This window comes from Pleurodeles waltl, chromosome 6 (genome assembly GCF_031143425.1).
Source record: "Pleurodeles waltl isolate 20211129_DDA chromosome 6, aPleWal1.hap1.20221129, whole genome shotgun sequence".
In the NCBI taxonomy this organism is placed as follows: Eukaryota; Metazoa; Chordata; class Amphibia; order Caudata; family Salamandridae; genus Pleurodeles; species Pleurodeles waltl.
In genome coordinates this window covers 1,721,752,821-1,721,765,500 of record NC_090445.1, presented here as the reverse complement: position 1 = coordinate 1,721,765,500, position 12,680 = coordinate 1,721,752,821, and the positions used below count along the sequence as shown (strand labels likewise).

General features: G+C 47.0%; 1 protein-coding gene across 1 annotated transcript in view; it reads right to left on the bottom strand.

Moving 5' to 3' along the window:
- Positions 1 to 8,925: 8,925 nt before the first annotated feature.
- DHX16 (DEAH-box helicase 16) overlaps positions 8,926 to 12,680 on the bottom strand; it is a 180,709-nt gene continuing 176,954 nt past the window's right edge. Inside the window, exon 21 of the mRNA XM_069241954.1 lies at positions 8,926 to 9,791. Within this exon, the coding sequence (XP_069098055.1) occupies positions 9,663 to 9,791 (129 nt within the window). The 3' untranslated portion in view covers positions 8,926 to 9,662. The remainder of the gene's footprint in view (positions 9,792 to 12,680) is intronic.

Here is a 12,680-nt window from a genome sequence, read left to right as displayed (position 1 = left end):
AGGTCAAAGTGGTGCCCAAAACACATAGGCTTTAATGGAGAAGGGGGTGTCCCGGTTCCAGTCAGCCAGCAGGTAAGTACCCGCGACTTCGGAGGGCAGACCAGGGGGGACACAAGTCCACATAAAAAGTACACCCTCAGCAGCACGGGGGCGGCCGGGTGCAGTGTGCAAACACACGTCGGGTTTTCAATAGGTTTCAATGGGAGACCAAGGGGTCTCTTCAGCGATGCAGGCAAGGGGGGGGGGGGGGGCTCCTTGGGGTAGCTACCACCTGGGCAAGGGAGAGGGCCACCTGGGGGTCGCTCCTGCACTGGAGGTCGGATCCTTCAGGCCCTGGGGGCTGCAGGTGCAGAGTCTTTACCAGGTGTTGGATCTTAGAAGCAGGCAGTCGCGGTCAGGGGGAGCCTCTGGATTCCCTCTGCAGGCGTCGCTGTGGGGGCTCAGGGAGGTCAACTCTGGCTACTCACGGTCTCGCAGTCACCGGGGAGTCCTCCCTGAAGTGATTGTTCTCCACAAGTCGAGCCGGGGGCGTCGGGTGCAGAATGTCAAATCTCACGCTTCCGGCGGGAAACGCAAGTTGTTTCAAAGTTACTTCTTTGTTGCAAAGTTGCAGTCTTTGGTGAACAGGGCCGCTGTACTCGGGAGTTCTTGGTCCTTCTAGATGCAGGGCAGTCCTCTGAGGCTTCAGAGGTCGCTGGTCCCTGGGGAGAGCGTCGCTGGAGCAGTGTCTTTAGAAGTGGGGAGACAGGCCGGTAGAGCTGCGGCCAAAGCAGTTGGTGTCTCCGTCTTCTCTGCAGGTTTTTTTTTTAGCTTAGCAGTCCTCTTCTTCTTAGGTTGCAGGAATCTGAGTTCCTAGGTTCTGGGGAGCCCTTAAATACTCAATTTAAGGGGGTGTTTAAGTCTGGGGGGTTAGTAGCCAATGGCTACTAGCCCTGAGGGTGGGTGCACCCTCTTTGTGCCTCCTCCCTGAGGGGAGGGCGGCACGTCCCTAATTCTATTGGGGGAATCCTCCATCTGCAAGATGGAGGATTTCTAAAAGTCAGAGTCACCTCAGCTCAGGACACCTTAGGGGCTGTCCTGACTGGCCAGTGACTCCTCCTTGTTTTTCTCATTATCTCCTCCGGCCTTGCCGCCAAAAGTGGGGCAGTGGCTGGAGGGGGCGGGCAACTCCACTAGCTGGAGTGCCCTGTGGTGCTGTAACAAAGGGGGTGAGCCTTTGAGGCTCACCGCCAGGTGTTACAGCTCCTGCAGGGGGAGGTGTGAAGCACCTCCACCCAGTACAGGCTTTGTTACTAACCACAGAGTGACAAAGGCACTCTCCCCCATGTGGCCAGCAACATGTCTGGAGTGTGGCAGGCTGCTAAAAACCAGTCAGCCTACACAGGTAGTCGGTTAAGGTTTCAGGGGGCACCTCTAAGGTGCCCTCTGGGGTGTATGTTACAATAAAATGTACACTCACATCAGTGTGCATTTATTGTGCTGAGAAGTTTGATACCAAACTTCCCAGTTTTCTGTGTAGCCATTATGGTGCTGTGGAGTTCGTGCATGACAGACTCCCAGACCATACACTCTTATGGCTACCCTGCACTTACAATGTCTAAGGTTTTGCTTAGACTCTGTAGGGGCATAGTGCTCATGCACTTATGCCTTCACCTATGGTATAGTGCACCCTGCCTTAGGGCTGTAAGACGTGCTAGAGGGGTGACTTATCTATACTTCATAGGCAGTGTGAGGTTGGCATGGCACCCCGAGGGGAGTGCCATGTCGACTTAGTCGTTTTGTCCTCACTATCACACACACGCTGGCAAGCAGTGTGTCTGTGCTGAGTGAGGGGTCCCCAGGGTGGCATAAGACATGCTGCATCCCTTAGAGACCTTCCCTGGCATCAGGGCCCTTGGTACCAGTTACAAGGGACTTACCTGGATGCCAGGGTGTGCCAATTGTGTCCAGAGAAACCAATGCCACAGAGAGGACCCCAGGTGACTCCCACAACGTGTCCACCCTGAGATGACCTCCCTGCACCCCCACCACGATGCCTGCAGAGAGAATCCAAAGGATCCCACTGACCGCGACTGCCCGGTATCAAGAACCCAACGCCTGGAAGAAGCAATCACCTGTAGGCCCCAAGCCCCGGGAGGAACCACCTACTGGTGCAGGAGTGACCACCAGTAGGTGGCCCTCATCTTTGCCCAGATGCTGACTGGCCCGAGAAGCCCCCCTGAGCTCTGCCTGGATCGCCAGAGTGACCCCAGGGGTCTCTCCATTGATTTCAATCACAAATCCGATGTCTTGTTCACACACTGCATCCGGCCGCCCCTGTGGGTGTATTTTGTGTGCCTGTTTGTGATACCCCCCCAAGTGCTCTACAAAACACCCCTGGTCTGCTTCCCGAGGATGTTAGCAGACTTGAACCTGAGCACCCCTAGTCTCCATAGGTGCCTATGTTATTTTGGCCCCTCTTTGACCTCTGCACCTAACTGGCCCTGTGTTGCTGATGCTGGGTGTTTGGGGTTGATTTGACCCCCCAACGGTGGGCTGCCTATGCCCCGGATAGTGAACTTGGAAGTACTTTACTTACCAACAAACTAACCTTTACTTACCTCCACCAGGAACTGTTGAATTTTGCAGTGTCCACTTTTAAAATAGTTCATTGCCATTTTATGCCAAACTGTGTACATTACTGTTTTAATTGAAAGTTCTATACTTACCTATGCCAAGGTAATTACTTGATATCTGAATCTTGTGGTTCTAAAATAAATTAAGAAAATAATATTTTTCTATATAAAAAACCTATTGGCCTGGAGTTAAGTCTTTGAGTGTGTGTTCCTCATTTATTGCCTGTGTGTGTACAACAAATGCTTAACACTACCCTCTGATAAGCCTACTGCTCGACCACACTACCACAAAATAGAGCATTAGTATTATCTATTATTGCCACTGTCAACCTCTAAGGGGAACCCCTGGACTCTGTGCACACTATCTCTCACTTTGAGATAGTATATACAGAGCCAGCTTCCTACAGTCAGGACCACACCAACAGGTCTTTATCAAAGGCAGACACTCCTCCCCGGTTACTGGAGTCACAGCTGCAGGATGAGCTGATATTGGTGCAGATTTTGACAAGTGATGCAGACAAGCCAGCGGGGTTGATACCAGGTAAGCTGCTTTTCTCCTCTTCTGCTGACATGACTCATCACTGTCCTTGGTCTTCTTAGGTGGCAGGATCTGCTTCTCTTCTGCCAGGGGCTCCTCCTAAATACTGAATTTATGGGTGTGTAGGGTAGTAGCCAATGGGCTACTGACCCGTGAGGTCACTATGCCCCCTATAAGACTACTTCCTGTGGGAAGTGGGCATAACCCTGTCCCAGAATTCCTAAGCATGCCATCACCAAGATGGCTACTTTTGAAAGATTGTGTCCACCACCTTAGGGGTGGTACAAGCCTGGAGTCAGCATGCCTATATGACTATCTAACTTTCACGCATGTCCAGGTGCCAAATAGGTTTTGAATTTGGGAAGCTCTCACCCAGGGGGTGTTAGGGTGTACTCAGAACAGTGTCTCGGGTGACAGGATGGCAGAAACTGGTCGGTGAGCACACCAGAGGCTAGTAGGGTTTTAGGGGGCACCTCTAAGCCGCCCTCTGGGTGCATGTATTGGTAAATCCAATACTGATGTCAGTATGGGTTCGCCAATACAAGATGTTTGATAACAAACATCCCTATCTTCAGTGAAGCCATCATGTAGCTGTGGAACTTGTATTGACCAGTGTCCTGCCCATGCATTTAAAATGGCTTCCCTGGTCACTTACTGTGTCTAAGAATCAACAAAGACATAGCAGGAGCATATCTGCTTACGCAGATATGCCCTCACATCTAATATAAAGCACCCTGCCTTAGGGCTGTAAGGCCTTCTGGGGGAGGGGGAGACTGTGTGCCAGGTAGTTTTCACTTTTGTCTGCACCATGACATGCAGCCTGTACTGTGTTTGGTGACGTGGCACAATTCATGCTGCAGCCCTTATTGACCCTCTTTAGCACCTCAGGTCCTAGGAACCAGGCGTACCATTTACTAGGGACTTACAGAGGGTGTTAACGTTTTGCCATTGGGGGGGTGGGACTATGCAGTTTTGAGTAAGAGATCTGGCACTGGGGGCCTGGTTAGCAGGAACCCAGTGGACTTTCAGTTGAAATCACATCATGTACTGTGTCAAAAGAGGCACTTTCCCACGCTTCAATATTGGGGTCAGGTTGTGTGAGGAGGTTGTGCTGCAGGTGGGGTCCTTGTAGATGATGGCAACTAAAAGAGGCATCTGTGACAAACCAACAGACTGCTTTTGAAGTTCAAAGCGATCCTCATTCTATATGTATGTAATGCACAATATCACACTCATGAGCACTTGGCATCTGGTGGTGGACTGCAGTCACAAGACAACTGAGTGCAAATATTGTAACTCACGGATACCTTTTTATGGACATTCCACCACCAGTATCCCCCAGAACCATCACCAAAGCACCAGCTTTCAATACAGAGGAAACACCTGTCCTACTCTCATAAGGATCAATACTCCAGGTATTTTCTAGTGCAAAAGAAATGTCTGATGGGAGAGTTCAGATTGGTATCAGATCTACAATCAACAATGCAATTAATCAAAAAAGATAGCTTTCAAATGCTCGCCCCTAAACTATTGGGTGACCATCTTGTTCAAGAGGTTTATTTCACATACTAGTAGCTTCCTGACACAGGAAGTACTTAGGACTCGTGGTAGGGGAATGTCTCAACCAATATACAGTCCTGTCATTTGGTCTGAAATCACTCCTTTGCGCCTTTTTAAAAGTCATGGCAGGGGTAGCAGGCCATCTAAGAAAACAGGAATTTACAGCCATCCCTATTTAGACAACTGGCTGTTAAACACCAACATTCAGCAAAATGAGGCATCCTTGAAATATCCAACTGCTTGTATAAACTGGGTCTTTTGAGTAATCTCCAGAAAACAACTCTCTCAAGTACAGATGCTGACCTATCTGTAAGCAACGTTCAGACATTGTTAAAGGAAACGTGTTTTCTGTTGGGGACTGTGATCTAGCTGGGCTGTCTTCTATTCTGAAGTTTCAATCCAACAGCTAAGCAGGTCTCGTTACTCGTACATCCAATAACATCTTGTATTTATAACGTTCTTGAATGTGCACTTCCAATGAAGACCCATGCAATGGGGTCTAGAGGACCAAAGGTGTCAACTAATGAATGATTGGGAAGACAGCTTGATACTCAGGACTGCATCAAAACAGTCTTCACCATGGTGTTGCAACAGAATATTCTGCAAGGAGTTCACTTACTGAGAGAAGGTCCATTATAAACAACAGTAACAGATGCATCTCTGACAGGCTGAGGAACTCATTTTAATCGTCTCCTGGGTCTTGGTCAGTGGACGGAGAAGTAGAGCATGTATCACGTAAAGCTGACTGCAGTTTATATCGCCCTCAAAGCATTCCTCTCATCCCCGTAGAAAAGGACTATCATGATGCAGACAGACGTGCATTAGATCAACAAGCAAGGAGGGTCCAGGGTCAAGACCAGTATCTACCGAAGCTCAGTTGATCTGCCGTTGGGCTCCGGGTAGAGACCAATCATTAACCAGCAATCCACATCCCAGGGACAATGACTCAGCAAGCAGATTTCCTCAGCCGTTATTATTTGGAGAACCATGGGTGGGTCCTGGATGACCGCGTTATAGGCAACATCTTCAGATATCTTGATTGGAGCACAAAAAATGCTGAGACTTCACATTCAGGCACAAGCACAAGGGGTCACACGACAATGGCCTTTTGATTTGAACAGAAGATATTCTGTATGCCTTTTGACCAATACAGCTGGTCCCCTCACTAGTAGTGATACTAAGGGGCAGAATTATAGAATATCTCCAGGAAAGAGGATCTCAATGGCACTAGGCTAGCCGCCACAGTGGTGGTACCTGGACCTTCTACAAATGTCCTTCAAACTACACACGAAGCTGCCACTCAAATCCAATCTCTTGACCAGACTCAACACACAAGCTAAACTTCACTGAACATGACTCCTGAAGTGAGGCGGTATGGACATATAAATCTTCCCCCGCATACATAGAGACAAACTAACTTCCACACGAACCTGCTAGTCAATAAAGCGGGTGCGATTCTTGTGCTTTCATATCAATAGCCATTAGCCTACAACTTATCAAGAGGACATTTAGAATATGTTATCCTATTACCCTGCTAAACCTAGCCAAATCCAAGCTATTACTTTCATCTATAAAAGTGCATTTGGCAACGGTCGACTACAGAAATTTACCACATCAAATTTCCTTTTTCTACGTTCCTGTAATTAAAAATGTTTTAAAAGGATTAAAAAAAATAAATAATAATGCGTTACATCCAATCAGAAGACCATCTCCTCAGTGGGAACTGAATCTAGTTATATCTAAATTATTGTGCCCTCTTCCCGAGTCGATTCAGAAGTGTACATTGCAGCATCTTTCCTGCAAAGCAGTGTTTTAGTAGCCACCACCTCTGCCCATTCAGTAAGTCAAGGCTTTGTCATCCCTAGAGCCCTGCACAGTTTTCACCTCTAACAAGGTTATGATGAGGACACATAATTTGTTCCTTCCAAAAGCTGTTTCTGACTTTTGTATTAATCAGACCATTAAACTGCCTACTTTCTTTCCTAATCATTTTACATCTGCAGAACAGTCCATTCACTCATTAGACAACTACTACGGGGTATATTTATACTTTTTTTGCACCGCATTTGTGTCATTTTTTTTTTTTAAACGCAACTTTGACGCAAACCTAATTCCATATTTATATTTTGACGTTAGACAGGTCTAATGTCAACATATAGGGAGTATGCATAATTTTTTGGATGCGTGCACCTACCTTGCGTCAATGAGGTGCAAGGTAGGCGTTCCTGTCCAAAAAATTATGCTCTCCCCATAGCCCCATATTTATCCCCGTGCGGGTGGGAGGAGGGGCTGAGTAATGGTGCTAAGCTTGCTTTGCACTATTATTTAACACCTGGGTCAGACCAGGCGTTAGGGGACCTGTGGACCCATTTCCATGGGTAAACACCATGGATTGGGTCCACAGGTGCCCTCCCCAAGCCCCAGGAACACCTCCACCCCAGAGACATCAGAGGGTGGGGGAACCCCATCCTAGGTAAGAATGTTTTTTCTCTATTTTTTTTTGCCACTGGGGGGCCTCCTGCATGGCACAGGGTGCAATGACCATGCCCAGGTGACACTTGTACCACGTGCTAGCCATTGGGGTGGTGTGCCAGGAAATGGCGCTATTCTGGTAAGTGACATTTTTATTTTGCCTTTAACCAGGCTAGCGATATTTTCTGACACACAACCCCTCCTTCCCTACTCCCACCCCCACCCAGCTAGTGTCTATTTTTTAAAGACGCTAGCCCAAGCTTGCGCCATTCAATAAATATGGTGCCCAGCTGGCGTCATGAAATGACACAAGCCAGCTCTAAACTTATTGCAACAAAACTGTGTTAGCGCAGTTTTGCAGCACAAAGTATAAATATGGGCCTAGAATCTACCTTAAAAAAATCGAATCAACTTTTTGTTGATTGTGGCCATTTGAGATACGGTTTAGAAACCTCGAAATAATCAGTGATCGCCTGCTGCTAGGGCTATACAGGTTGTTAAAGGCCTGAGCTGCAGGCAAGGGCCTATTACGAGGGTAAGGGCCTTTAACAACTGGTACAGCTTGAGGCAGAAGGGCTATCAGGTTATTAGACCATTCCACCCATTAAGGGTAGAACATTCTAAATTAAAAAGGGCGAAACAGAAAGGCAAACATTGGAATGTTGGAGCAGAGGGGTCATTATAAGCCCAAACCCTCTCTATTGTCTACAATGGGATCTTAACATTCCAGTGCCAAATGCATAGTGGTGTCAGGCAAACCCAACGCACACTACTAGAGCTAACGCAGGTAGAACAGCACAGGGATGTTCCAGTCGCTGATATCTGCAGGAGCAACCTGGAAATCAATACCAACATTCACTACTGCCTAGACCCAGACAAACAGGCTAATGTGAACCTGGGCCAGGTAACAATTCTAAGCCTAATCACAAGAGAAGTACCATTACACCCATGGGTATTCTTTGGTTGCATGTTTTATTTTATTTTCCTGTTGTTGAAAATCTGCCATCAATAACCTCAGGTAGCTTCCTGTTCAGTTCAACTATCAGTGAAGGTCCTACGATGTAGAATAAAATGTTACTAATAGTCGTAGTTCAGTAGCATCTTTAACGTCATAAATTACCCACTGGGTGGGCTGTGTTGGTTCCTGGAGACTCGTTAATACACAATGTTTCTGTAAAAGAACTAACTCTGCAAGGCAACTGCTGGTTCAATGCATCATGGGCAGGAAAAACTCCATGAATCTGAAAGGACAGAATGCTTTTTTCTCAGCCTATCAAGTTGCATTTTTTCTTTCCCACTATACACTTTCTACGCCTTGTGCAGCTACGATGCGGCAATGCAGACTTGAAATGTGCTGTTTACAATCATAGGGACTGTGCTCGTGGGGGTCCCAAAGGGAGAGGTGCTGCTCTCAGACAGACAGACACTGGCACTCATGTTTGTATTTATGGACAACGTATGCAATAATGCTTTGGGTTTGCACATGTGGCACAGAAGTATTTAAGACTTGAATGAATATTCTTACGATGTAGACCTAGGATTGCACATAAGTAAACTTTTCTTGCAAATTATGCCAAAAGCTTCCACCCAATAAATAAAGGTGATTTGACGTAACTGTGTCACAATATAGGAAATCTATCCTTTAGAAAGGATAAATTAGTAAAACACAGTCCACCTGACAGAAGCCACTAGACCCGGGTACAGAAGTGAGTTCACTAATTGCGGAGCAAAGGGACACTATTCTTGATGTTAAATTATTTTTATTATTCATTTAAAAAAAAAATCAACAAAAAAAAATCAGCATTGTTGAGCGGCTACACATGGAAGACCCCTGCAGATGCCACTACACCCAGCTTGACTGCACTTTGGATCCCTACATGTGCAGGAAGCCGAGCTTTGGAAACATGCCCCATCCAGAAGAGAGCCACCTTTCCAGGCACTTCATTTTAGCTTCATCTGTACCAAGAAGAGGTGTTAGCTGGGTGCAGTTTACACAACAGTGCGCAATACACCAACAGCTCAGTCACCCTACTATGGTAAGTGTCCGTAGGGTGTGCATCTGAAACTAGTGCTGGTGGAGGTCCAGTACTTACTGCAGATTGTCTTGTACCCAACTGCAGCTGCAAAGAAACCCACCTGAATAAGCATTCCGAGGACACTTCCCATGTTCACTTTTACCCAAGTGAAGGTGACAAACATCTTACTGTTGCACGGTTTGGACCTCAGTATTTCCTTGGTATATAAATGATCCAAGTGCAGTGGATAATTTTCTTGGGTGAGGGTCGTACGCCCTGCTCTACCTGTGTCTATCTCCCCACCCCAGGTAGAACGCAGGGTCAGAGGTGAAAGGTTGTCCTGCAGCTGGAGAATCTCCGACTCCTCTCGAGGGTGAAGTACTTGCCCAGTGCAGCTGGTCCGATTGCCCGGGTGTGGCCATCTTCCCTCTTTAGAGGGTACTTTTATTTGGGCAGAGTATTTCAGCCCAGCTCTTCACGTGTCTTGCCCACTTTCTTGGGCATCTTCTTACTGGACGTGTCCTCCAGTTCCTTGGACTTGTAGTAGTGTGGAGCCACCTCCAGCAGCCAGCTGCTCTCAATCTCAATAATCTATGTGGGGAGAAACCAGATAAGGTGAGCAGGAACTGTGGAAGAAGGTACCTCTTGGGTCAGGTAGAAAACAAAATAGTGCAAATGTGTACTGGTCTCCATGGGACTCAGGTGTGCAGCTATTTATTGAGTTACACCACACATACAAACAGCCCTAACCCTGACATTTCACACGCCGTGCACCCTCAGGCAAACAGCCCTTCCATACGTTGGATTACACACACCATGCACCCTCCAGGGAGAAGTCCTAACCCTTAGATAACACACACCATGCACCTCAGGCAAGCAGCTATAGCCCTTGCGTTACACAAACACATCTTGCACTCTCAGACAAGCACCCCAAATCCTTGTTTTACACATACAATGCACCCACAGACAAAAATATATGGTTCTCTCACACACACCTCCCCCCGCACTCTTGGACAAGCAGCAATAACCCTTGGGTCACTCACACATCAAACCGAATGTGTAAGTAGCCACAATCCTTGCATTTCACACACCATGCACCCATGGACAAGCAGCCCAAAACACTTGGGGCCTGATTCTAACTTTGGAGGACGGTGTTAAACCGTCCCAAAAGTGGCGGATATACCACCTACCGTATTACGAGTTCCATAGGATATAATGGACTCGTAATACGGTAGGTGGTATATCCGCCACTTTTGGGACGGTTTAACACCGTCCTCCAAAGTTAGAATCAGGCCCTTGGTCTGCACACTACGTGCACCCTCAGACAAGCAGGGCTAAGCCTTGTGTCACACACACAACAAACATTATGTGTAAGTAGCCACATTCTGTTCTTTTCACACACCATGCACCCATGGACAAGCAGCCCTAACACTTGGTCTGCACACTACTTGCACCCTCAGACCAGCAGGGCTAAGCCTTGGGTCACACACACAACAAACCGTATGTGTAAGTGGCCACAATCCTTGCATTTCACACACCATGCACCCATGGACAAGCAGCCCGAACACTTGGTCTGCACACTACTTGCACCCTCAAAGCCTTGGGTGCGACATACACCTTGCACTTTCAGACAAGCAGCCATAACCGCGGGGTCTGTCTCGCTCTCTGACACACACACACACCCCACCCCCCCTTAGGCTACACAGACTGTGCATCCAAAAAACATAGATATACATAAAGTTACATCACTAATGCAAAACTTCAGCTGCAGTATAATACGCAGCCGGTTATACAGAATTAAAGGCAGATTTACCAGATTTCCCCCCGAGTTGCTCGTCTCTGAATTAAGGAGTAGACTTATAGCTCATGTCATACACACATCACACGCTTCTGCCTTCAGATGTTGATCTATCCCATATCAGACAACAGCGCTCTCCATCGAATTACACTACCCTTTAGTCCTTATGTATGTACATAACACTTCTGTAGACCAAAAAGGCAGAACAGCACTGTGCATGTTCATAGGAAACGTGTCCTTGCTGCCAAGTCACCACAGATGTTCTCAACCTTTTGTTATTTGTAGAACTTCGCCACTGCTAACCAGGACTATTCTGGTAGTGCATGGAGTGCCTGTGCTTCCCGTTCCCAGAGTGCAACTGGCATATTTAACTCACCTATACGTCCATCGTATAGGGACCAAGGTACGTCACTAACTGACTGCAGCACCACTGTGCCACCTATTACAGTGGCGGGGCAACTGACTGCAGGTGACCATGCAGTGCCTGCCTTTTGTGGTTTTAGCAAATTCGTCCTGGCAAAATAACCCCCTCTGACTGTTCAAAATCTTCCTGTTAAGTATTTATAAAAAGTCACACTTATCGAGGCTGTATTACCTATGAGCCAGCGTGCATAGTATTTAAAACCAAGATATGTGGTAAGTTAATGTTAAGCATGTCCTTACAGTAAAAAAGCCCCAAAACTTATTTTTACTGTAGCAGAACAGACTGTTCCATTGGAAAGCAATGGGTCACAATATTACATTTAATAACGCTAGAGAAACAATTCAACAACTATTTTGTATAGTTATTAAAATCCAATTGGAAGGTGAGGTCGTATGTTTGATCAATACTAACAAAAGGGTACTTATAGCAAGTTCATGTGAAATTGTAAGGTTAAGGCCTCACACAACACCTTCAGTGTCATGCTTTAAAATCGGCCAACCTCACTCGCCAGAGAATACATCCGTGGGCATAGATGGGAATAGTGGAAGCATGCCTGGTTGCCAGGATAACATTACAGACTGAGGTAGGAGGTCAAACACTCAATTGTCGTTGCTCAATCTTCACACATGAAGTTGAAGGGCACACAGGTTGAGGTGCAACACCCTGCCCTTTTGTTGTGACAGGGGGGTCTCCCAAAGAGGCAGCCTGATCGAACAAGTGTAGGTAAGTACCCTTTTATACATGGTCACACTCACTTTTTGTCACTGGTACTGACGTTTTTCGACTGAAGGTTCCTGCTAACCTGGTCCCCAGTGCCAGTGCTCTTTTCCTAAAACAAGGGCAAAATGGTCTGTGTACAACAGACGCACACTTAAGCACCCCTGTAAGTCCCCAGTAAAAGGTACCCCTGGTAACTAGGTACTAAGACGGATCCCTCAGGGCTGCAGCATGTATTGTGCCACCCTAAGGCCCCCGCCCTTATACATTTCATGCAGACTGACAATGCAGGCTGTGTGACATGGTCAAACCATGAGTGAAAACACAACATGGCACACTCGTGAGCCATGCCAAAGTCACTGCCTATCATATAGGTAAGTCACCACTGCAGCAGTCCTTAAGAGCCCTCAGGCAGGGTCCATTATATTTTACGTGAGTACATATCTGCAGGAGCAGATATGCCCCTGTGATGTCCAGTTCGATTACTAGATATTGTAATTGAACAGGGAAGACATGTTAAGGTATGTACTGGGCACGGGAC